At 46.3% G+C, this 25,100-nt stretch overlaps 1 protein-coding gene across 6 annotated transcripts in view; it reads right to left on the bottom strand.

Annotated features, from left to right (window-relative positions):
- Window positions 1–24,818, bottom strand: part of LOC106612603 (alpha-actinin-4) — a 41,709-nt gene extending 16,891 nt beyond the window's left edge. For 2 of the 6 annotated variants that reach the window (XM_014213916.2, XM_014213912.2), the window contains exons 1-4: window positions 24,478–24,818; window positions 1,803–1,917; window positions 974–1,093; window positions 145–231 (exon numbers count right to left, since the gene is read on the bottom strand). In XM_014213916.2, coding sequence (XP_014069391.1) covers window positions 145–231; window positions 974–1,093; window positions 1,803–1,917; window positions 24,478–24,612 — 457 coding nt within the window. In that variant the 5' untranslated portion in view covers window positions 24,613–24,818. The remainder of the gene's footprint in view (window positions 1–144; window positions 232–973; window positions 1,094–1,802; window positions 1,918–24,477) is intronic. The other 4 variants (XM_014213915.2, XM_014213911.2, XM_014213914.2 and 1 more) reach the window with 2 other exon arrangements.
- Between the last annotated feature and the right edge of the window lie 282 nt (window positions 24,819–25,100).

A 25,100-nucleotide genomic window follows, 5' to 3' on the forward strand; every position in this document is an offset into this window, starting at 1 on the left:
GCAATGGGTCTGAATATGATATAAGGACAGTGTCATCCCCCAGGTTAAAAACCACTACCGTTTTCAGATGACTTACTGGAAAAAAATTGAGGAAGAACATAAAAGCAAAGTTTTGTTTTCTAAGATTTGAAAGGAGAGACTGACCTTCCACAGAGATGTCCTGGATGGCGAAGCGGAGGATGATCGTCCAGATCATGCCCAGGGTCATCTTGGCGTTGCCATCCACAATTTCTAAGAGAGAAAAAGAGGATATCACTCATAAATACAATAAATTATCAACTCAGTTATGCATTAGCCTGGTCCCAGATCTGTTTGTGCCGTCACGTCAACAACTTGTCATAATAGCACAAACAGATCTGGGACTAGTTCCGCATATGTTTGTGAACTTCAAATATGTCATTTACAGTGCAAATACAAATACGGCTGGGTACGGCATGCATAATGCATTCAAGCAATGTCCCAAGTTGTTGCGGTGGCTTTGATCAGATAAGAGACAGTGGTTTTGTCTGTCCTCTCGTGACCCTCCCAACGCTTCAACATTGAGTCAGTCACTTAGTTTATGTCCCCCTCTCTGCCTGCCTCGGTCTCGCCATTTGTCCTTTGGTGGTGTAGGGTGGTAGGCTGCTGGTCCGGGTGGTGGGGGCTAGAGGGCTAAGCTGGAGCGATGACAACTGGGCTGTGTGTATCATGCAGTAGGAATGAGGAGTGGAGGCTGGCGGGGCCGTTTGTCATGATAGCTGGAGCAGAAAGGTCACTGTCACACCGTCACAGCCGTTTCTCCTCCTGATTTACTGGCCTTGTGAAGGGCCTCCTGCCCCTGCAGCCAAATGCCTTTGCTCCCAAGTGGGAGATGTATTTGGCAGGATGCAGTGAGCTTTGGAGTTGTTTGTCAGTGCTCTGTGTGTGTGTGTGTGTGTGTGTGTGTGTGTGTGTGTGTGTGCACACTGAGTGCTTGTGTGGTAGGTAAACTGACCCTCTGCGCCGATGGACACCAGCTTGACTCCCTTGCTGGCGATGTAGTCCAGCGCTTTGTTGACGTTGTTGATCTTGTGGACCCTCATCTTGCCTCTCTCGGGCTTAGGTAACCGTTCGCCTGTGGATGAACACACACGGACACAAACAGGCAAACAAAATGCAGTGAGCCCAGAGTCCCATGACAGAAACAGCCCTTTCCACTGGCTCAGCAAAACAGACAGGCACGGCTCCTTTTAAAGTCACAGTACCAACCTTCACAGGGCTGCTAGTCAAAACAGACAGGCACGGCTCCTTTTAAAGTCACAGTACCAACCTTCACAGGGCTGCTACAAATTTTAAAGTCACAGTACCAACCTTCACAGGGCTGCTAGTCAAAACAGACAGGCACAGCTCCTTTTAAAGTCACAGTACCAACCTTCACAGGGCTGCTAGTCAAAACAGACAGGCACGGCTCCTTTTAAAGTCACAGTACCAACCTTCACAGGGCTGCTAGTCAAAACAGACAGGCACGGCTCCTTTTAAAGTCACAGTACCAACCTTCACAGGGCTGCTAGTCAAAACAGACATCTACAGGGCCAAAGCCATGGCCTATGACCAGACTACTTAGTTGAAAAGGTATCAAAAGAACAGGTGACACTAGAAATTTAGAGTCCATTTCTGGCACCGCACTTGGTCTACCCAAATGGTACACTAATCCCTACATAGTGCACTACTTTTGACCAAAGCCCTGCAACAGTATATTGGTGCTGAGTGCAGTAGATTAGCACTTAGCTGTGGTAGTAGAGCTTGGTATGTGTCATGATGATCAAGATGATGGGCTGGCTGACCTGAGATGACCTCCAGCAGGAGCATGAGTTTCAGGCCATCCCTGAAGTCCTCCTCGATGTTCTCGATCTGTGTGCCTGCTTTCCTCAGGTGGGAGTTGCACCAGGCCGTGAACGTCTGGAGAGAGACAGGAAGTGAGGTCAGAGAGGGCGGAAGCGAGGTCAGAGTGGTGTGACCTCACAGAGTGGTGTTGGAGGGCTAGGAGGAGGCACTCTTTCTTCTGGTCGAACAAAAATTGGCTCATTCATCCACGCTCCTCTCCCCTATAACTATTACCCAGGTCAATGCATTCTCAGTCAACTTACCTAGTAATATAATTAAAAACAAACACAGGAAAAAAAACAGGAAGAGGGGGGGGCTGAAGTTCCTCAGACAGTAGGCTACACGTGGCAGGAAGTGCACTGTGATTGGTTGACATAATTCTGAGTAGAAGTGCTGATTTAGGATCAGGTCCTCCCGTCCATATAATCATATTCATTAGGATTTAAAAAAGACAAAACTGATCCCATTTCAGCACTCCTACTCAGAACCTCTGTGAATACAGGCCCTGATCTCTTCAACTAACAGTAAGTATTTACCCGAGTGCTTTAGGGGATAGGTGAGTGAGCTGTAAGGTTGATATACTGCAGCGTACGCTATCCTGGTCTCATATCTGTTTGTACCATCATGTTAACTCATTGTCATGCCAAACAAGTTTCTGCATTCAGAGACACATTCTTTAAAGGGCTCACATGACAAGGAGTTGACTTGATAGCACAAACAGATCTGGGACCAGGCTAACTGTACACATTCTAAAAACTAGACCAGTACCCACGTTAAAAAAAGATTCATGTTTTATCCCCCCTACATTAAGTCACGAGGCACTTTCTAGTGACAAACAGTCATTGGAAAACACGTGTTTTGAATCTTATTTTGAAAACTTGTGGCACACACTATTCATTAGTGGAGGGTTAAAAATATTCTCCCCAAATTGCTTGTCTTTTTTTTAAAAGGAAGAAAAAAAATCTCACAGAGAAGGCAACTGAAATGTGAGCTAAACGGTGTTCCTTTAAGACTGGGTTATTCTTTATCAGTCAGAAATGGCATCATAAGAGGACCACTTGCGGTTCTTGGCTCCGTGTGTGTAGTAAACTGGAACATAGCTTCTGTAATACGCACCAACACCAGTAAAACACACCGATTCCTGAGTGGGTCAAACAGTAGAGATGGGGGACAATAACCCTTGCTCTTCTTGTCCAGAGTCAACGAGACCCAACATGGCGCCATTCAACCTCTCTGAGCTCCCCCCCGTTTTAACTTCTGTTCACAACCTCCACCTATCACCTTCTCCCCAAAAGCCTTGTTTCCCCAACTCAAAGTCGGGATCAGTCGACCCTCCCTCCCAGCAGGATAGGCATGGCCCGGCAGGGTGTTACGATGTGTGTTGCGGTATGACAACATTATGACAGGGTGCTGGCCCTGCCTCTCCCCCCATTCCGAAGGGCTGCCACACAAAGGGCCCATTGAGCAGCATGTATATAATGAGTCCCGTCAGCCCGCTCCCTGCCTTCCAGCCCCTCACTCCCCTGCCCGATCGAGACCCACAGGGACAGGGAGGGGCTGACACAAACATCCCCTGCCAACAATGCTCCCCCACGTTGCAGCTAGCCATCGGCCTCCAACTGAGCAGGGATGTGGCACAGCACAGCACCATTAACATACAACAAATGGCTCAAATCAACACGGTTGATAATTACCAACAACAAAAAGTAACTTGAGCAGAGTAAACCAGGTCGCATTCAAATTACACTAGCTAGACACCAATAGCCTACATGATACAAAACCACCAGTTGAAAAAAAGATCTATTGTATTCTACTTCTTTGTGATAAGAGTTCAGCAACAACACTAGACTCCTACTAGCCCTATGAGGCGCTAAGGCTCTGGCACCATATCCCAAACATGATGTCACACAGGGACACAGGTGTGCATCTCTAAGTCAGGAAGGGATTGGGTACGGCAGACCTGTCAGCTTTAACAATGGGATTTTACAACTCAGCGTCGGTCAAGAACTTGTTCTCAACTAGCCTACCTGGTTAAATAAAGGTGAAATAAAAAAACGTTGACTCAACTAGTCAAATAGTTTGCCCTTCTATGGCCAGGTATGTGTCGGTTGAGAGTGTGCAGTACTAACATCTAGATTACATTATTCTTGTGATGTTGAAGAACAGAGCAGGATCATTGCCACTCAGGACAGATCCCAGTAAAACACAGGTCAAGTGGATTACAGAATTCTCTGCTCTCTCAGTCTACAGACAATGACCTGGACAGAGGCACAGGGCAACAGCCAGGAGAAAACATTGTCTGAATATTGTTGGAGATAAAAGCCATGTGTTTCTCTCCAAAGCTACTTTCAGGGGTGGTATGGTATTCCCACCAGCTGGTATGTCCATGTTTGACTAACGAGGATCAAAATAACTCAGAGTTCTGCTGTGTTCTGCTCAGTTTGACCACAGCAAAGGTCACCTTTGGTCTTTACGTCAGGGCTGAGCCTCACAGGAGTTAAGGGTCATGTAGATAGATGGATAGCCCAGGTTTTAGACAACAAGGAGACAAATAACTCAGGTCTCTGCCTGCCAGCTGACCGACCCACCACCAGCAGCACTCCCCGAGCAGGAATGCAAAGTCGACGCAAGAACCGACAACCCACATAGCCTGCCTACGCAACCATTTCTTCCTTCTGACACTTTCCCTGACGACGCACGCAGCACCCTAGTCAAACATCTGCTTTTGTGACACACTAAACAGGTAAAGGTGCGGCTGGCTGGCTGCACCTAGAAAGAATGAGGTAGGCTGGCACACAATGTTATTGCACAACCGCCGTGCCTTCCCCATGACTACAATGCCATGGTGAAGACTCCTCCCCCCCACTGCTGTAATGAATGACAGCCTACCCAATCACTCAATGATGAGCGCACTCTCTCATCACTCATCTCTCATCACTCTCACAGTAACACTCCGTCTCCCAGTCAGAAAACAAGGCAGACACCAACATGCTGCAGCAGGGCCAGCTTAGCTCTGAAAGAGTAGCTGGTAAATCAGTGGAACGTGTGTTTATGTGGGAGAAATCAATATGGCCTAAGGGACAACGGCTGACGGGCCCAGTCAGGGACATGGACCAGGGAGAGGGTGACACTGTGTTCAACTGTCACAAAAGTGAGGGAACTAGTGAACAGAGGAAGCTCACATGCTACTGATTATGAAGTTATTATCGTCCTCATTATGATGACTGCTGCTGTATGAGGTGTGGAAGGGTGTTATCATGGAGCTCCTGTGAGGATTTCGTCAGAGGCGACAGCAGTGGTGTGGGTCTTCCACCTCTGAGTGAGTACAGGAAGGGGGTGGAAGGTAGCAGGCAGGTCTGGGAGTCAGTCAGCAACCCCTGGTCGACACAAAGCCACCCATTCTTAGGCTACAGCTCAATTAGCTAGGTCTGCCTGGTGGCCAAGGCACTAGAGGTCTGTAAGATGTCCATTGTCTCACGCAGTAGTCGCATAATAACCACACTGTTCAAACACACATCAACAGGTAGCTCATTGTGCCCGTCCACCAGCACCACACGCCAGCCTATTTCACTAGTTGACTGCTAGGACTTAAATGGTATTTTCCTGACCAGAGCACACAAAAACACACTTTGAGCAGGAGGAAGCTTGGTTATCCGACACCACTTCCATCAGGTTCAAGGGAGTTTGGCGACTGACTACCCGGACATTCCCGAGCCATACATGTATGGGAGAATGACCAGGGCCCATACGCATAAAGCAATGTTGGAGTGCCGATCTAGGACCCCCCCCAGAACAGTCGAGTGGCGAAGCCCGTAAAAATCATCTGTCCTCGTTTGCAACACTCACTACAGAGTTCCAAACTGCCTCTGGAAGCAATTTAAGCACAATAACTGTTCGTTGGGAGCTTCATGAAATGGGTTTCCATAGTAGAGTAGCCGCACATAAGCCTAAGATCCCCATGTGCAATGCCAAGCGTCGGCTGTGTAAAGCTCGTGGTGAAAAGCCGCCATTGGACTCTGGAGTGGAAACGAGTTCTCTGGAGTGATGAATCACGCTTCACCATCTGGCTGTCCGACGGATGAATCTGGGTTTGCCAGGAGAACGCTACCTGCTCCAACACATAGTGCCAACTCTAAAGTTTTGTGGAGGAGGAATAATGGTCTGGGGCTGTTTTTCATGGTTCGGTCTAGGCCCCTTAGTTCCAGTGAAGGGAAATCTTAACACTACAGCATACAATGACATTGTATATGACTCTGTGCTTCCACATTTGCGGCAACAGTTTTGGGAAGGCTCGCACCCGTTTCAGCATGACAACGCCCCCGTGCACAAAACGAGGTCAATACAGAAATGGTTTGTTGAGATCAGTGTGGAAGAATTTGACTGACCTGCACAGAGCCCTGACCTCAACCCCATCGAACACCTTTGGAATTAAATGAAAACACCGACTGCGAGCCTCCCAGAAGAGGGGAGGCTGTTATAGCAGCGAAGGGGAGGACCATCTCCATATTATTATTTAACTAGGCAAGTCAGAACAAATTCTTATTTTCAATGACGGCCTAGGAACAGTGGGTTAACTGCCTTGTTCAGGGGCAGAATGACGGATTTCTACCTTGTCAGCTCGGGGATTCGATCTTGTAACATTTCGGTTACTAGTCCAACGCTCTAACCACTAGGCAACCTGCCGCCCCGCCCATGATTTTCAAATGAGAGCAGGTGCCCACATACTTTTGCTCATGTAGTGTAGTGAGGGAACCATGCAGAGCATCAGCACATCCGGAGGGGTGAGGTGTGGTTGCACTAAAATGCAAAAGCGCTGCCAAGGTTCGGTTTCCCCAGACAGAACCACTCTCCAGCCGAATGCAGAAACAAGGTCAGGTCTACCATACACAGAACGCACCACTCCACCACCGTCTTCCATTCTTTTATCACGGACTCACTGCTCAATTCCCAAAATGTAATACAGCCAGCCAAAAAGCAACCTTGAGGGAATTGGATTCTTTGATGGTCGTCATGTTTTTATTGCTGTAGGCCTTACCGTCCACGGTTCTACCTACATAAAGCCGGTCTCCAGTCCAAACTCATGCATGGCCATAGTCTAGCTAGCTACCATAAGTAGTGAGCACTCTTCCACAACCATTTCCCCCCACAGACTTTCTGGTAGAGATGAGTTAAAATGGTGGAGTAGTACATCCCTGGGCTGTTCCCTATGACTGGCTCCCTCCCTGATCCGGCCCTATATTACAGAAGCCCTGGGCTGTTCCCTATGACTGGCTCCCTCCCTGATCCGGCCCCTGTATTACAGAAGCCCTGGGCTGTTCCCCATGACTGGCTCCCTCCCTGATCCGGCCCCTGTATTACAGAAGCCCTGGGCTGTTCCCTATGACTGGCTCCCTCCCTGATCCGGCCCCTATATTACAGAAGCCCTGGGCTGTTCCCCGCGACAGGCTCCCTCCCTGATCCGGCCCCTATATTACAGAAGCCCTGCGCTGTTCCCTGCGACTGGCTCCCTCCCTGATCCGGCCCCTGTATTACAGAAGCCCTGCGCTGTTCCCTGCGACTGGCTCCCTCCCTGATCCGGCCCCTGTATTACAGAAGCCCTGGGCTGTTCCCTGCAACTGGCTCGGCCCATCTATTACAGAAGCCTTTAAAGAGCATGCCCTGGTACCGATGTCGCTCTGCTCTCATTACCCCGTCAGGTCTGGACAAGTGATCATTAAAAACACACTCTTCGTGTGCTGACAAGCCATCACTAAAAGAGGAACTCGTCCGAGTACAGATTCTTATCCAGTGAGAAAGTGTTTCAGTTTGTCAGTAGTAGTGACCATTAGGGCAAACTGCTGTAAACTGAAGCTGATAAACAAGGTCTGATAAATGAGTTGATTCTGACATCTCTAGTGGGCTTTCTTATGGTCGCCTAGTAAAACAGAGAGGAGGAGAAGAGGAGGAAAAGGGGAAATGTGATTTGGTTGAGGTGTGAATATGATGCATGATGGTACAATGTGACATGAGTGTCAAAGCCATCCAACATGAGTGACCCACACATGACCTCCACCTCATGTTATGTAATGGCTGTAGGCTACACCTGTAGTGGGGAAGAGTATCAGATTGTGTCCCAATAAATCTCTCCTTCCTCCTGAGGTGCACACTAGTTCACTACACCCCACAAAACAAAAAAAGCGTTGGATTGGTGGGAGTTTCCCGTCATTTCTTATTAACAGGCCTTTTCTTTAAAATCCGAGAAGGGAAGTGAAAAGTGCACACTTTGGGAGGAAGGAGAGAATTGGGAGTGGGACACCATCTGTTCTGTGCAGTAATGGTGGGCAGGAGAGTTGTCCCCAGGTCAGGTTGACTCAACTAGAGGAAGCTCTGCCTAAAGAGTAGTAGTGACCTAGAAGTATTAGTGTTGCAGTGCTGTGTTGTTACTGGCCTTTCTTTTCAAGTCTCTTGCCACAGGGGGGTACAACAGAGAGAGTAAATACCGCGGGCATATTTTGGACTTTGCACGCACCGTAGAAACTTCCAGCAGAGGGAAGCGCTGTTTATTTGTTCATTTATTTATGTAGCTTCCTGTCTTTGTGAGAGGCCGGGTTGGGTTTCACTGAGGGGGCTCTACCGAGCTGTTAACCCTTTCAGTGACCTGCCTATGGCCAGATCCTGTTACAAGCCAAGACCTGGGGAATGAGCCAGGCTGGGAGGAGAGGTACACCAGTACAGCACCATAGGGCCACAGCCTACAGACCAGCACCATAGGGCCACAGCCTACAGACCAGCATGTCAACACTAAGGACAGGAAGGACACAGCGTTGTGCAAATGTGGACTGTTGTGTGTCAATAGTAGCGCTCTCAGCACTGTCTGTTGCTTAATGTCAAACTGCCAATTAGCCTATAGGTTGTGTCAATAGTCAAGTCTTAAACACCTGCAGCGCCCATGTTCAATACACAGACCAAATTAGACAACTTTATCTGACCAGGACACACACACACACACACTTGACGTACATGCTGTAATTCTAGTTAGTGGTCTAGGATTTAGTTGGGCCGAGAAGGCAGTCCTAGGAGAATCTCTCAGCTACCTTAAAAGGATGACTGTAAAAGAGACTCCAGGCAGCGGTCACAGTGAGGAGAACAGGCCTAGTAGCATCCATTCAGCAGCAGCCCGGGGCATGGCTGGGTAAAGTATGTAGGCCACAGGCAGCTCAGCTGACACAGGAAATATGTCAGCCCACTCTAGCCTCCCCACTCCCTCCCTGCTCAGTGAGAGGATGAGAGTGTTTAATGAGAGGCTGGGACTGTGGCAGTGACCTGCGAGGGAATCTTCCAGATGTGCACCGCTCCTTTGATCTGCGCTCCAGTTTAGCTCAGCTGAGAGGCTGGGTTAAACCAGCGAGCCGTCATCTCAATTAGCATGATGTCAGGAATGACAACTATGTCTATTGAGAGCAAACTTCTTAGGTCCAGCTGGTTTGGGTCATGGCGTTTTGGGCAAGAATACAGAAAGAGAGCAGTGAGGCCAGAGAGGGCCAAGGCGTCAGAGGCGTGAACAGACAGGGATCTCACGACTGAACTGTGGTGAGGCAAAACTAGAGAAAAAAAAAGAAAAACACTAAACGAGTCCACTTTAACCACTGTTATAAGTGATGCCATAGATAACCACTGTTATAAGTGATGCCATAGATAACCACTGTTATAAGTGATGCCATAGATGAAAGCTACCTACAAAAAAAGAGCCAAGCTAATTTTAAAGGCCCAGTGCAGTCAAAAACATAATTTTCTTGTGTTTTATATACATTTCCACACGATAAGTTTAGAATAATCCTGTAAAAATTATAATGCCCTTTTAGTGTAAGAGCTGTTCGAAAAGACAGTCATATTTCTGTGTTTTGGTGGGATGGAGTTTTGGCCTGCCCAGTGACACCACCAGGTTGTAAATTAGTTAATAGACCAATAAGACAGTTCCAAACCTCTCTGCCAATACCAGCTAGTTGTCCCCTCCCCACTCAGACCACTCCTATCAAAATTCTTGCTTGAGAAATTGCTCTTATTTCCCATTTTCAAATTGGAAACAATCACAGTAAGGTACATAAAATATGCACTATGCAGAAACCACTCTTCCTGGTTGCAAAAATTGTAATTGTTCATCTAAACAGCTGTGAAATATATATATTTTTTTATTTAACCTTTCTTTAACTAGTCTCATTTCATGTATGTTTTCATGGAAAATAAGGACATTTCTAAGTGACCCCAAACTTTTGAACGGTAGTGTATTTTCCATAACCACAAATTAAAGCTGGTGTACAAACCCAAAAGACGCACAAAAATTTTTTTTATTTTTTTTTTAATTAACAGAAGGCATAGAAATAGCGCACATAGAAAAGATCTACCGCTTCTTAGACTTGCTTTCAATGAAAGAAAGATCTACTACTCACATTTCTATGTGAATTTGGTGAGGTCGCCCCAAAAAGTTATATTGTAGCTTTCTTTAATTGTTAAATAGAAATACATTTTATTTTTATTAATTTTTTAAAATGGCAGCATTGGCTCTTTAAGAGACCGAGTCGGTGGGCAAATAAAACTGGGCTCCACAGCTCTTGCAGCCACTAGTCAGCAACCTTAGGCATCCTAACTCCGTATTTAACACCACACTGCATTGCTACCCGCCTCACACCACCCGTACACAAACACCTCGACTTGGCTAATCAGCTGACCGCAAATCATGGGGGGGGATGCCCATCCTTTAGTCTACATCCAGGATGGAGTTTGTCTTGATATTAATCCTTAGGAATGATAGTAATTTATCAGTGTAACACCGTCACAGCTAACAAACTTAGAAACCAGAAAACTCAAAGTCAATCTTAGCGTGATACTCCACATTGGTGCATCTAAAATGTGCCATAAATAACTGAGCTCACTTCAAGATAAGATGGAGATTGTCATGTTTGTTCATGGTTTCATGACGAATAGCAACCTTTACACTACTACTGACGTGTTTGCCAAGGAAATGCTCTCACTGTCGCTCATGGATCCCCATCACTTTCAGAGAAAATGCCAAATGTAAACGCACCCAGCCTGTCAGGAAAGGAGATAAGAGTGTGCAGACTAAAGAGTGCTCCAGAGCGCATCCTTTTGGCAGTTGGCTTCGGGGAAGACTGGGCCTTTCCCATTCAAACCACCTTAACGCTACCAACTCACATTCCAGACTCAAATAAGACATGGACACCTATAAATACATGGGGTACAACGCCCAAATAAATCACAGGTCAGATAGAGATACTGTGGCAGGGTTCACATGTTAAACGTAGGGGGCATGACATGTCCGGAAATAAATGGAAAATTCAATTAAAGGGTTTCCTTCCGTCCCAAATTCTCCTCCCCTACGCGGAGGCGAGCTCTTAAGGATTGTGCCTTATCCTGATTCTTAAAATGGCATTGTGGGGCATCAAACATGATAAGGATCCCTTTCAGTCTCCTCCCAGTTCGAGGCCAACGCCTGGAAACACAACCATTGACTCCCACACAATGGAGGTATGCAGACAGACCTCTATTGGGCGCAGACAGACCTCTATTGGGCGCAGACAGACCATAGTCTGTGGCCCACACATTCTGATAAACCATGATTTATGGAAAGTATTCTTCACCCGTTTATACTCTTCCGTATCAGTTAGTAGTCAAAACTGCATGAGTATCAAAATGGAACTTGACCATTAAGGCATGGAAAGAAACAGCTTGAAATGAGAAATGACCTTCAGTGAGTTTGCGGTTGTACTGCGAGACCTTTGAGCGAGTTACATATGCCCGACTTCGGCCACCCCCAAAGACGTTTATTTGCTTTCCAGAAGCTCTTTCGCCACGTTTTGACCTTTAATAACAAAGCAGCAGATCAGCCAATAACAAAATAAGCTGATGTCATTACATGGCTCTGTGAGTTAGTCACAATCTGGCAGCCCCAGAGAGGGATTGGCAGTTATCATCATTAACCCTTTGTATTGGCCTTGGTGAAGTAATTGCATCATTTTAGGGATATGCATGTCTGTGCTGGGTTGGAGGAAAAGCTGCCAAACAGGGAGGATGTGTACTGTGAGGAGTCACCCAACAGGTGCTTTGATATTGCTTAGGTCAGTCTGAATTCCCTGCAGCCTCTCCGAGTAAGCAGTGATGGAGGACAGCATCAAATGGGGCTGGTCACCATAATGATGACACAGCCTGCGGTTTACCCTACTGTGGGCTGGATGGGTGACAACTTAAGGGTGTGGTTCCATCCATCACTCAAACTACTAGAGAATTTTTTGCTAATCGAATCTATGACAATTGAGTTGTTTATTCAAGGCATTTTCTTTCTGTATTACCAGAAAACACAACACTATTTGAGTAACTTTATGAATGAGACAGTGGAAATATGTTGTTTTCTGATATCCTCTGTACTAAGCCACAGCATCTCCTTCTCTGTAGTGGCTTACCGGACTGAGAAGCAGTCCAACCAGAGCGGCTGCTGACCTTTTCCGCCTGGCCATTGAAAGGGGAAGCCATTACAAAGAGAAACAAGAAGTGCAGGACAGTGAAGCATAGCCGAGGGGGCGAATACAGCAACCACAAGCACTCTAAACAAGGCAACTGTGGTCATCTGAGTAGCAACCACATGAGTGGGAATCAACCCATGTAGACGTCTTACTCAAACTATGAGTAGGACATTCCTCAAACCTGTAGTTCTCACTTTACTCAGCCAGGCATGAGGTATTTCAAACTTAATCCGCAGACTCACTGTAACCAAACAGGGTGCTCGGTTGGTAAAACCACCTCTGCATTGGCCCACATGACCACTCCAGCAGCCCACACCATCAGTAAAGCTGGCCAAGATTGTGGGGGTGAGCTGTCTGCTTGACACCAACACAGAAATTATTCTCAGTGTGTGTGGCCAGGCGACAGCACATTTTTAACAGGTTACTGTGAACTTGACGCTGCCCTTGTCCCAGACATCTCAACATTGAACTGGAGTACCAATGAGTCATTTGGTCAAAGACAGAGGATTATGGGGGAGGATAGTCATTTCCTCAAATCAAATGGGTGTAGCTGGAATAAGCGCTGTCCTAAAACAAAGGCAATAGTCCTAACTTCATGACTCCAACTCCACTTCGATGTAAGAACAAGAAGAAATGTTTGGTGGGAAAGCTGGCATTTGTGCCCAGCTGAACCTGCTTAGGTCATCATCCTTGGGACTCGTTTCACAGCATTGGTGGGAGAAAAGAGAGAAAGAAGACAGGAAGGGGAGCGTGACGTTTCTGCTTTATTCCAAACATTCCCACTGGGGCAGATGTGTAGCTCTGGCCTCAATAGCCTGCACCTCATCTGCTCTAAATCTGTCACCTCCTTCTCCACGGAGGTTCTCAGAGTCAGAGATGTCTTACACAGCCTCTACAATAGCACAGCCTGGAATCATCTCTAATAGTGATAGTCAGTCCGGTCTGCAAGATCAGAATCTAGGAACCAAGAATGCTCGATGGGATTCCACAGCCCATTTTATAACACATAGCCGAGGCCTATAAAGTAAACAGTCGTGACGCTACTCACCTAAAGTGTTTCATCTGGTGAATGCACGTTTGAAATCACCAGAAATACGTTAAGACCAAAGCCTTCCGGCAGTGGAATAATCAATCATAAATACCTTTCTCATTAACATTAAGTCAGGCAAAGGTTTAAAGATCAAGGACGAAAACCAGAACGTGACAGAGGGGAAGGGGAGGGGTATTTGTAGAAAACCTTTGAAAGGCAGGAACAAAGTCCAATGTGGAGGAGAGAGAGGGAAAGAGGGAGCATGAGCCTGAGAAAATGTGACCAAACGAGAAAGGCAGGCTGGCCCAGTAGACAGCATTGTCACATGAACTGCCTCTTCCTGTCGTTGCCTGCCTCTCGCACTCGTTGCCTTATAAGGCAACGCATTTAACTGCCTGTCACTGTGGCGATGATGTAACAGCTTACCACCAAGTGCACTACCCCCCGCCGCGCGCGCACACACACGCACACACACACACACACCACAGTGGTTTTTTTTAAACACCTTGGGGGGGACATTTCTCAGACAGAAACATTTGTTCCAAAATTGGCTAGCATCTTAAAGTGACAATCCCACATCCTTTCACAACATTTCTGTCCCTGATGTTTGTTTGATCTAATGTGTGTGAATGTGAACCCCCCCCCCTCATAACCCGCCCCCACCGCCGACTGACATTCCACAACCAACCTGGCCCTTTATGACTCACAGCCCTACGTGTCTGACACACACAGCAGGCGCTCACTCACACACTCAAAATGGATGCCAGAACACAGGCACACACACACACACACACACAACACACACACACACAATGCCAAGATTCTTGCTTAACTATTGTCCAAATGTCCATTGCCTAATCAGACCTATACACAGTTGAGAGCACAATCACATAACTCTCACCCAACATGTAAACATCCAAGCAGCCTTTTCTAAACAGAAACACTGATCCCAAACATTATGAATACTAGGAGGGGGAGAACACCTCACCAAACAGCACACCCCTCCGCAGTCAGGGGGTGTGACAGGTGATGTGGTGAGAGTGGGAGGGAGCCCTGGAGCTCAGCCCCTCTGGAGCCATGCAGGGGGGTGGGGGCAGACCGAGCCCCTTCAGAACCCACCCGGCACAGGATCTCTGGCTCGACCACAGCCCTGACTGACTGACTGCGACCCACTTCTCCAGCCTCCCCATCTACCCCCCCCCCCCCTGGGTCACTGCTGCATCATGTCATAAACACATGTACACACTAGAGGTCGACCGATAAAAAATCTGCAAGACCAATTTCAAGTTTTTATAATCGATTGGAGATCCTTAATGCGAGTCTGGAAGGAGTGTTTACAGTCTAACCACACACCTAGGTATCAACATTGACGGTTGTGCAATGTAACAGCAATATTTAGACTTAGGGTTGCCATCTGTTCGATAAAATACGGAACTGTTCCGTATTTCACTAAAATAAACGTTTTGTTTTCTAAATGATTGTTTCCGAATTTGACCATATTAATGACCTAAGGCCTGTATTTCTGTGTGTTTATTATATTATAATTAAGTCTATGATTTCATATTTGATAGAGCAGTCTGACTGAGCAGTGGTAGGCAGCAGCAGGCTTGCAAGCATTCATTCAAACAGCACTTTCCTGCGTTTGCCAGCAGCTCTTCGCAATGCTTGAAGCACAGCGCTGTTTATGACTTCAAGCCTATCAACTCCGGAGATTAGGCTGGCAATACTATAATGCCTATAAGAACATATTGCACTTTTACTTTCTTCGCCAACACTGTTTTTGCATTATTTAAACCAAACTGAACATGTTGTTTCATTATTTATTTGAGACAAAATTTATTTTTATTTATGTATTACATTAAGTTAAAATAAAAGTGTTCATTCACTATTGTTGTAATTGTCATTATTACAAATATTTAAAAAAATCTATAAATAAAATATTTTTATTTAAAATCAGACGATTAATTGGTATCGCTTTTTTTGGTCCTCCAATAAATCGGTATTGGTGTTGAAAAATCATAAATGGGTCGACCTCTAGTACACACTTAACCCCCACCCCTCCACCCGGTCTAAGAGTATTTGATTCAATGAGCCTGTCTCAGATTGACCCCCACAGAGTCAGTAGGCTTGGGGTGCTAAGCCGGGGGGTACCACCATACATGCAGGTGGGGGATATCACAAGGCCGTTGAGTGTAATCCCCTGTTAATGACTTTCGTAATGCACTGGAGCCCCCCGGGCTGCTGCGTGGACCAGTCCTATGTTAGCATCGGATACTGATATGTTCACATTCTTACATGCTGGAAATGAATTACACTGGCCTAGTCCATAAAGAGCATGGTAGTAGAGTAATGCCAAAGACTTAGATGTGTACAGCTCAGAGAAAGACTGAACAAGATCAACAACAATTAAAAGAAGAGTGGTACTGCGTGGCACACAAGCACAGCATGAAATCTATGACAAGTTTCCAACGTATTACACTGCGACCACAGAACAACACACTGTTCTTCTCACCGGTGGTGTCAACGCTTGCATACTGAGGCCTTCATTCACACATCTGTCTGTCTGGGGCTACGCTGCTGCAGGTCGTTAGGCTTTCCAGTACACTGCTGCAGTGGAGGGCCCCTGTACAGAGCGCTCTTTGTTAAAATCGCTCTCGTTTAAGAATGCCTTTGGGGGCTTTGATTCGATTTGTCCGAGAGATTGTCTGGTGCACTTCCCTGGCCTGCACGGCTCTGAGGAAGGAGAACAGATGCAGGCCATTGGGTGATTCCCCAGTGAGTATAGGAGAGGAAGGATTCACTGGGGGGAAACATATCTAAACTCAGCAAAAAAAGAAACGTCCCTTTTCCAGGACCCTGTCTTTCAAAGATAATTCATAAAAATCCAAATAACTTCACAGATCTTCATCGTAAAGGGTTTAAAACACTGTTTCCCATGCTTGTTCAATGAACCATAAACTATTAATGAACATGCACCTGTGGAACGGTCGTTAAGACACTAACAGCTTACAGACAGTAGGCAATTAAGGTCACAGTTATGAAAACTGAGGACACTAAAGAGGCCTTTCTACTGACTGTGAAAAACACCAAAAGAAAGATGCCCAGGGTCCCTGCTCATCTGCGTGAACATGCCTTAGGCATGCTGTAAGGAGGCATGAGGACTGCAGATGTGGCCAGGGCAATAAATTGCAATGTCCGTACTGTGAGAAGCCTAAGACAGCGCTACAGGGAGACAGGACAGACAGCTGATCGTCCTCGCAGTGGCAGACCACGTGTAATAACACCTGCACAGGATCGGTACATCTGAACATCACACCTGCAGGACAGGTACAGGATGGCAACAACTGCCCAAGTTAAACCAGGAACGCACAATCCCTCCATCAGTGCTCAGACTCTCAGCCTATTGCGGATAGAGGCTGAACTGAGGGCTTGTAGGCCTGTTGTAAGGCAGGTCCTCACCAGACATCACCGGTAACAACGTCACCGATGGGCACAAACCCACCGTCTCTGGACCAGACAGGACTGGCAAAAAGTGCTCTTCACTGTCGAGTCGCAGTTTTGTCTCACCAGGGGAGATGGTCGGATTCGCGTTTATCATCGAAGGAATGAGCGTTACACCGAGGTCTGTACTCTGGAGTGGGATCGATTTGGAGGTGGAGGGTCCGTCATGGTCTGGGGCAGTGTGTCATAGCATCATCGGACTGAGCTTGTTGTCATTGCAGGCAATCTCAACGCTGTGCGTTACAGGGAAGACATCCTCCTCCCTCATGTGGTACCCTTCCTGCAGGCTCATCCTGACATGACCCTCCAACATGACAATGCCACCAGCCATACTGCTCATTCTGTGCGTGATTTCCTGCAAGACAGGAATGTCAGTGTTCTGCCAAGGCCAGCGAAGACCCCAGATCTCAATCACATTGAGCATGTCTGGGACCTGTTGGATCGGAGGGTGAGGGCTAAGGCCATTCCCCCCCAGAAATGTCCGGGAACTCGCAGGTGCCTTGGTGGAAGAGTGGGGTAACATCTCGCAGCAAGAACTGGAAAATCTGGTGCAGTCCATGAGGAGGAGATGCACCGCAGTACTTAATGCAGCTGGTGGCCACACCAGATACTGACTTACTTTTGATTTTGACCCCCCCCCCCCCCCCCTTTGTTCAGGGACACATTATTCCATTTCTGTTAGTCAAACTGAACAAGTTCCACAGACGTGTATGTCTCAGTTGTTGAATCTTATGTTCATACAAATATTTACTCAAGTTTGCTGAAAATAAACGCAGTTGACAGTGAGAGGACGTTTCTTTTTTTGCTGTTTATGATGCACACCCTGGGCCTGCTGTGATAGGGCCCTCTGTCAGCTGGCCGGTGACACACAGGGAAAGGCAGGTCACACTACAGACAGAGATAGAAAAAAAACACCCAAAGTTCTTTCCTCTTCTCTCACCCTGCAGGTTAGCCACTAAGAGGCCTGGTTCAGGAGCAGGGACACCTCAAGGGCAATTCTCCTCCTCTGGTGAACAACAATCATCTCTCTCTATTAGCTCCCACTCTGCTCTGCCTCACGCTGTGCTTAGGACTCCAAATCTCTCCTACCATGTGGAACTGAAAGACACATCTGATTCTCAGGGCTACTTCTACAACTGGAGTTGAATAAGGAAGCAACAGAAAACCACAGAAGCCACAGCCTTCCTTCCCCTTTCCTGCTACTCCCTTGAGATGGACTCTAGTAGGAGTCACAAACTGGGCTGAACTATGACAAACAAGCACATTGGACTGGGTGAGTTTAAATGGGGGCATCTACAGCACGAGATGAGCCAGTAGTCTTGGCACTTCCTACTAGAGAGTTGGTGATGCCTGTGCCCAAAGTAGCATGAATACCCTTTGTTTTGCCTTGATTCAACGTTCAATTTAGAGGACAACCTTTATGAGTCTAGTAGATGAACTGTCTGGTGTATCTGTGTGTTTCTGGTCTTTATACGGTTGTCTGTGCGCTAGCAACAGTCTCTGAAGAGCTGCCTTTGTGTTGCAACACACCCATAAAAAAAAGCCAGGCATTTCTCTCCCTCCCTGACGATCTGCCAGTACGCCTCTGTAAATGCCTGACTAGAAAGAGCACCTCCCACATGAGGACCCGACCACATGGCCAAAATGTTAAACTGCACTGGCTTGGTGATGAAGTCGAAATCCAACCGGCTGCTGGCCAAAAAATAAAAATATATAGCCTAAATCCTAAAAATAAGCCTGTGTATTTCCGTGGGCCGCGCTCTAATCCTCTTACAAACAGTCTTTTGTCTGGGCCCTGTACACTTAAGAGTCTTTCAGTGGCGCTGCAGACATTATATGCAAACAATGGGCCAAGGAGAGAGAAAGTGTTGCTGTGGCTGGTTCTCTCTGTGCCCTCTCTGACTGGGTGCAGGGTGAAACCTCGAACTGACGGACAGCGACATGACTCTGGGTTGGCCTAGTAGCTGCTGGGTCGCGCTGTAATATTTAAAATTGCACATGCCCTGCATGCAACCACCAGGGGTTCACAGTCAGACAAACACTGTGTTGGTGGGTTTCTGCACTTTTCCAAGGGCTGGGGGCAATTAACAACATCCCATTAACAAATCCCAACACGCTTAGTTTCGAGACCCTCTCTCACACTGTGCCCCACTTACCAGAGTCTTTAATAATAAAACGAGAAGCCACAATAGAAATGAGGGCCTCAGAGAAAACACTTCAAAGAGCTGCTTCTCTCTATGACCTCCCCTTATGGCTACAGGGTAGGAGGATACAGGATACCACTAACCATACAGAGATAACAGTATGTGTTTATGTGTACCGTTGACTGGCAGCTAAGCCTGTTCACTCAAGGCTGTTTTGTTTGGTTGTTAATAGACACACACCTGCTAGGAGCGCCACCAGCAGGTTCATCAGATCAAACCACATCCATCCAGACCACCCGGTCTCGACACAAACCCTGCTGAGCGACGGTTAAACCAATCAAACCTGAAGTTTATAAGCCAACCCTCGCATGACTTCTATCCAAACGGATCTGAAAAGTAGTTCGTTGGGACTATGTCCTTCAGCTCAAGGTTACCCTGGCCATGCCTTCCTGATCCTCCTTAGCCCTTCCACCAGAGCCATGTTCTTATTAAGCCCCCTGATCCAGCTGGGATCAGGGTGGGATCATGTCAGAGGCCAGCCTGCTACCAGAGCTTGATGCAGCTCAGACACCAAGTCCTGCGGTTAAACAAACACTAGATACATTAAAACTCAATGACAAGTCAGTGGGAGGATGGAGTCAGTGGTAGAAACTTTTCAATTACGAGTCAACTTTAAAAGGGCGTGGCCCAAGGCAGATCTTTACCAAATGGTATAGCAGTGGACTGTAACTGCTTGAACTATATCACTGATGTGGTACTTTGGATAGAGCTGTCCATTGATAGCATGCCCCAGGAGTGATGACCCAGTCAAAGATCACCTTTAAAAGTAACTGGTCTCTGGTTCATTGTGAATTCAGGTGGACTGCGTAGCTGTAGTAGGTATTCTACCAGCCCAAATGTCAAGGTTAAACTGTGGAGGAGCCTTTCCAATAGGAGAGATGAAAGCCTTCAGCTTGCTCTAACAGTTGACACATACAAATAGACAGCATGTTTCTCTGAAGCAACATCTTAATGTAAAGTACAACGTAGTCTCTCTGCACATCTGCTCCCAGTAACAACAGTCTCTCTGTGGACTGACACTGACTGGATATGAAATCTCAGAACCAGCCTTTTATCCAGCCAGTCTTTCCTGAAGGGCTTTCAGTGGATTTATGGGACAGATGTTGTGTAGGGTTCAGGCCAGGGTTAACTTCCAGCACATCTACTGCTGCAGGGGTGGTGCCACTTGGCAAGACCAGTAACATGGGTCAATTGACAGAGATGCACATGATATCTAGTGAAACCTGGCAGGCTGTGCCAGAGGATGGTATTTCAGGTACTTCACTTTGGTGTTTGACTATGGGTGTTGTGGTAGAGTTAGCTAGACAAACGCACTGGTGACTAAAAGCCACTGTTGGCAACTGCCATTTCTCACTAAAGCAAGATGGTTTTCTGTAGTTCAGGTTAAAAGCGTCTCATAGTACAGGGGTAGGCAACCCAGGTCCTGGAGTGGCACAGGCATGTTTTGATTTAACCGACCAGGAAGACCAGGTGTGATGAATTTAGGCAATCACTGAACTGACCAATTAGCTCAGTTGGTCAGGTGTGGTGTCTGTGGCACTCCAGGAACAGGGTTGCCAGCCCCTGTCATAGTATGTATGGGTTATATAGCCTGCAAGATAACTTAGCCCACTTCTGCATTAGAATACATACAAATAAAATGCCTAGATCAGTATCTATTACAATTGAATTAGAGTCTCAGACACAAGGCCATGATTAGACAGTGGATTGCAGTAGTGGTGCTTTTAATAGCAGCAGATAGTCTTGTGCTCTAGGCCTGCTAAAAGCCCTGCTGAGCAGCACTGTGGTCTGGCTCCCCTGCGTCACTAAGCTTGGCTTTCTCACGGGTACAGACTAAATAATGACTGGTCCACCACTGCCAAAAATACTACCTGCACCGACACCTTGGTGAGGCTTTTATCAGAATAGACATATGCCAGACACACATCACACCTTTGCTGACTGAAGGGACAAACAAACAAAAATGCTCATGCAATTACTTTGCACAAACCAATCTACTAGTGTTGACTGGCTAAATTGCCAGAACATGCAACAGGAGAGGGAACTTTGTTTATTTAAACAGAACAGTGTTTACCACCAACCCATGGCGAAACCCCACAGTCATTACTCTGCTATGTGGAAGAAATAACTTCTCTCCTAAATCCCCCTCCCACTCCCCATAATAATGCAGCCCCTCCCCTTCTTCACAGACCACACCACCACACCCAAACACACATTCCTTTCTCCCAATTGCCTACAAGCCCCCAAAAAGCACAGGGCCTGGTCCAATAAGCACAGACATACCTACACACAAACAAGCAGTGCTTCAAGTTGATGTATACAAACACTGTCTCACATGTACAGACAGAAACCACAGACTCAAGTAGGAGAGCTGCACATTGCAGATATCTGACTCCTGGCTTTAAACAATCCTAAATGAGATTTGGGGGATGATATTTATAGCCAAACACAGTGGCATGTTGGCACCAGCTCAGAAGACAACCTCCCAACAGAAACAGAGTTTTAGTACTACTGATAAGGAGGCTACACAGGATGTACAAGTCAATAACATGAGCCACACCATTATAGTGTGTGTGTTGCTCCTCAATTTCAAAGACCCCATCTATGGCCTTTACCATGTGAAGGCATTATGGACCTCTCCTCACTCCCCTAAAATGTAGCCCCATAAACAGGAAGGGGAAGGAGAAACAGACCAGAAAGAATGGCTGACACAGAAAAACACAAATAGCCCCCCCCAACCAACCACTTCAAAAACGGAAGCACCCAAAGATGGTAGGACAACACCCCTTGCCAAGCCCTCAATATGTGGCCACAACTTCCCTGCTAGCCTGCCTGCCCTGGAGGACTTTCCCAGCGCGCCACATTCTCCACATCTGCAATCCTGCAAAAAAAAACATTTTTTTTCCAATCGGGGGAGGAGGAGAAAAAAACTAAAAAACAAGACCCCCCAGCTATAATGGGCCACAAATGGAATGTTTCCCCCTGCATGCTCTTGCTGTGGGAGAAAGAGAGAAAAGAGGGAGCGAGGGAGAGGGGTTACATTCCATTCTGCTCTGCCCCCTCGCCGCCTGGTCGTTTTACATTCAGCTGATTTCAGATCAGGGTCAGCAGTATTGCTCCCAGGCTGATGACAGGTCAAACACTGACGTGAGATCAGGGAGGGACCACTTGAAACTTAACACCCAGGGGGCCTGAGTCTATAACTGCATAAAAGTGGTCAGCTAGAAGGCCCTCGTGCAGATAAAACAATAGAAACTCAGGTGTAGTTTCTCTATGGTCGGAGATAGGAATATCCACACCCACAATTGAGTCTTTCCTGCTTATCCCTTCATCAGCCCCAGTCACATAAACACACACTCGACAAAGGAGAAACAACCGGTTTCTTTTAACATGGATATGAAATCAGCCACTCCCACTAGTCCAGTGCTTTGTGCCCCAACTCCTTAAAAACACCATGGCCATTTGTGAGAAACCAAAGCAGCCAGCCCTGAACTGACTGAGTCTGCCAGTCAAATGAATAGCTTGGGGGAAATGGGAGAGAACGGAAGAAACTTAGAACACTGCCCACCTTGGCTGTGTGGTAATCTATGCAAGTCAGGGCACTGTGGCATGGGCGAGTCTGGTCAGGAGAGAAAGAGCACTTCTCTTGGTGGGGCTGAGTTGTAACAGACCGCCAACAATCACGGTAATGCAAACAGACAGATAACTTTGATAATGCAGTGTATATAGGGAAATGAGGAGCCGTAAAAACTCCCACTGATCTTAAACATATGTTAAACTGAACGTGAGACGAGACCATATCCAAACAGTGTAGGAAAAAGTTTGGCCATCACATCAGACTGACAGTGGTTGAGTTTGGGGTGGCTTTTACCCTTTGCACATATTTGGTGGCTGAATGTCCTTTGCTTTAAGTAGGTTGGCTAACTGACATCCCGATACATTGCATGGACACACATTCCAACATTGCCCTGCTAGTATTGAAATTAAAACAGAAAGAATGGCCTCCAACCAAATTTGGGGTATTACAACATGTCTTGGCGTGCGGCTGATTTTTGGTATTAGGTTGGACTTAATTACATGTTTCTCAAGCTGAAATGGAGCTCTCTGCAGTGTATTAAATTTTAACCAGTGTATTAAACTGGACTACACCGAGCAGGATGAAACTTTGGTTTTGGAAAAAAAACCTTTAGGTAGGCTAACACAGTGGCATGTTGGATGTCCACTTGGAGTCTGATTTCCACATACATACAGTAGGCCTAAATACATAGGCTACAATAAGTACAGAATTATTGGTGGGAGGCATGTATTAACTTTATGCAATAACTGGCACAGCAGCGGTGAAAACGCCACAGGAATTTGCCCATGGTTCCCCCTCCGACTTTTCTGAAATAAATGTCCTGTCTATGAATGTCACGCCTCCCAAATGATCTATAGAAGCTATACATCCTTCAGTAAGCGGTGTTATTTCAGGAAAGAAGCCCCTATTGCCTGCGTTTTGTAGGCCATCTGAGTCATTTGTTCAGCATTGATTATTTTTCTTCCTGTGAGGAAACTTTGGTCTCCCTTCCTTTATAGTCAAACCTATTTAGAGGATCGACATTCAGAGAGGGTAAAGCTGAACGCATGGTTAGGCTAAATCAATTAGTTGAATGAATAATGCTGAGAGTTAAAACGCTGAGTAATGATGGGCTGTAATATAACACTCCGGGTGACGTCACTCCACTAAAAAGAATGCAAATCATTTTCACAACGAGGTGTAGCACGACAGACCCTCAATAATTCCTGACTGTTAAACAACGTTGCTTCAAATTATCCTCACTCTACATTTCCAAGGTTTGGTCATAGTTACAAGCGAGCGAGTACTAAAGGATTAAAGACGAGTTTAAAAACCTTTTAAATATTTTCAGCTGGAAATATTTTATTTTCAACTGCGACAGAAAGTAGATTCCAAAAAACAAGAGAACACACCAGTGTTTTATCGGCTTCGACCCAGAACATCTTTAACACTTTTAGGACACCATTTCTTATACTGTTTTTGACTCGCATCGAAATTATGCCTATGGCCATCTTGAAAAATGGCAGAAATATCGACTGGAAAACAAACCAGGCTAACATAAACGGCAGAACTAGATGGAGTACAATGTTTCAATCCAATTAAAAAAATAAAAGACAAATCGCTGTCCTCAGTCGATTGAGAAAATACAGGTTGCTGTCGAAATGACGCATGTGGAAAGAGTTTATTAGGCCATTTCTTGTTTGACATATACCATATGGTCACATGAAAGTTCGTTACATTGAGTCAGTATAAAATCGTGTTGTTTTATAGGTGCAGCGGCTAGGTAATCAGGGCCCAAATTCAGTCCCCGACCTCTCCCTTCCATTTTACCTTTCTTTGCTGTTTCTCCCAGGCCGGGTCCAGCAGCAGGTCCCGGTCCCAATCATTTTCTTGTTCTCTTGGGTCCATGTAAACGGCTGGTCCTCCAGACGATGCTTGATTATTAGAAGCGTGATAATCTACCATAGTCAGATAGCTAATAACCTACCGGTATATCTAAGACTCTCGAACGAGAAATAATAGGGAATGTGACCCAGTTGCGGAAACTCTTTGCTTTCAACGTTCGGTCAGAAATATCCGGTCTATACACTGACAATACTGGCTAAAAGAATGCTTAATCTCCACCCGAGGAGAGAATGGTGTGGTCGAAAGCAAATAGCCGCTCCTACAAAACTAGAGTAGGTTGCCAGGCCCAAATAGCTCATGAATATTCAGTAATATGCTTATTATTCATGAGCTGTTGAAATCCTTCCCCCCAAAAGGCTGAGAGCACATCATTTAGTATGTGCTCCAGTATAGCCGACTAAAAGTAATGTTCTAAAAAGTATTATGCCTGATATGTAGCCTAATGTCTTTGTAAAGTAACCTAAATCATTGCCGATGGAAGTCTGTGCATGTTGCTAAATATATAATTGAAACATTGTATAAAAATTTAGATGCAATTTATCCTGGCC

This window comes from Salmo salar, chromosome ssa09 (assembly GCF_905237065.1).
Source record: "Salmo salar chromosome ssa09, Ssal_v3.1, whole genome shotgun sequence".
Classification (NCBI taxonomy): Eukaryota; Metazoa; Chordata; class Actinopteri; order Salmoniformes; family Salmonidae; genus Salmo; species Salmo salar.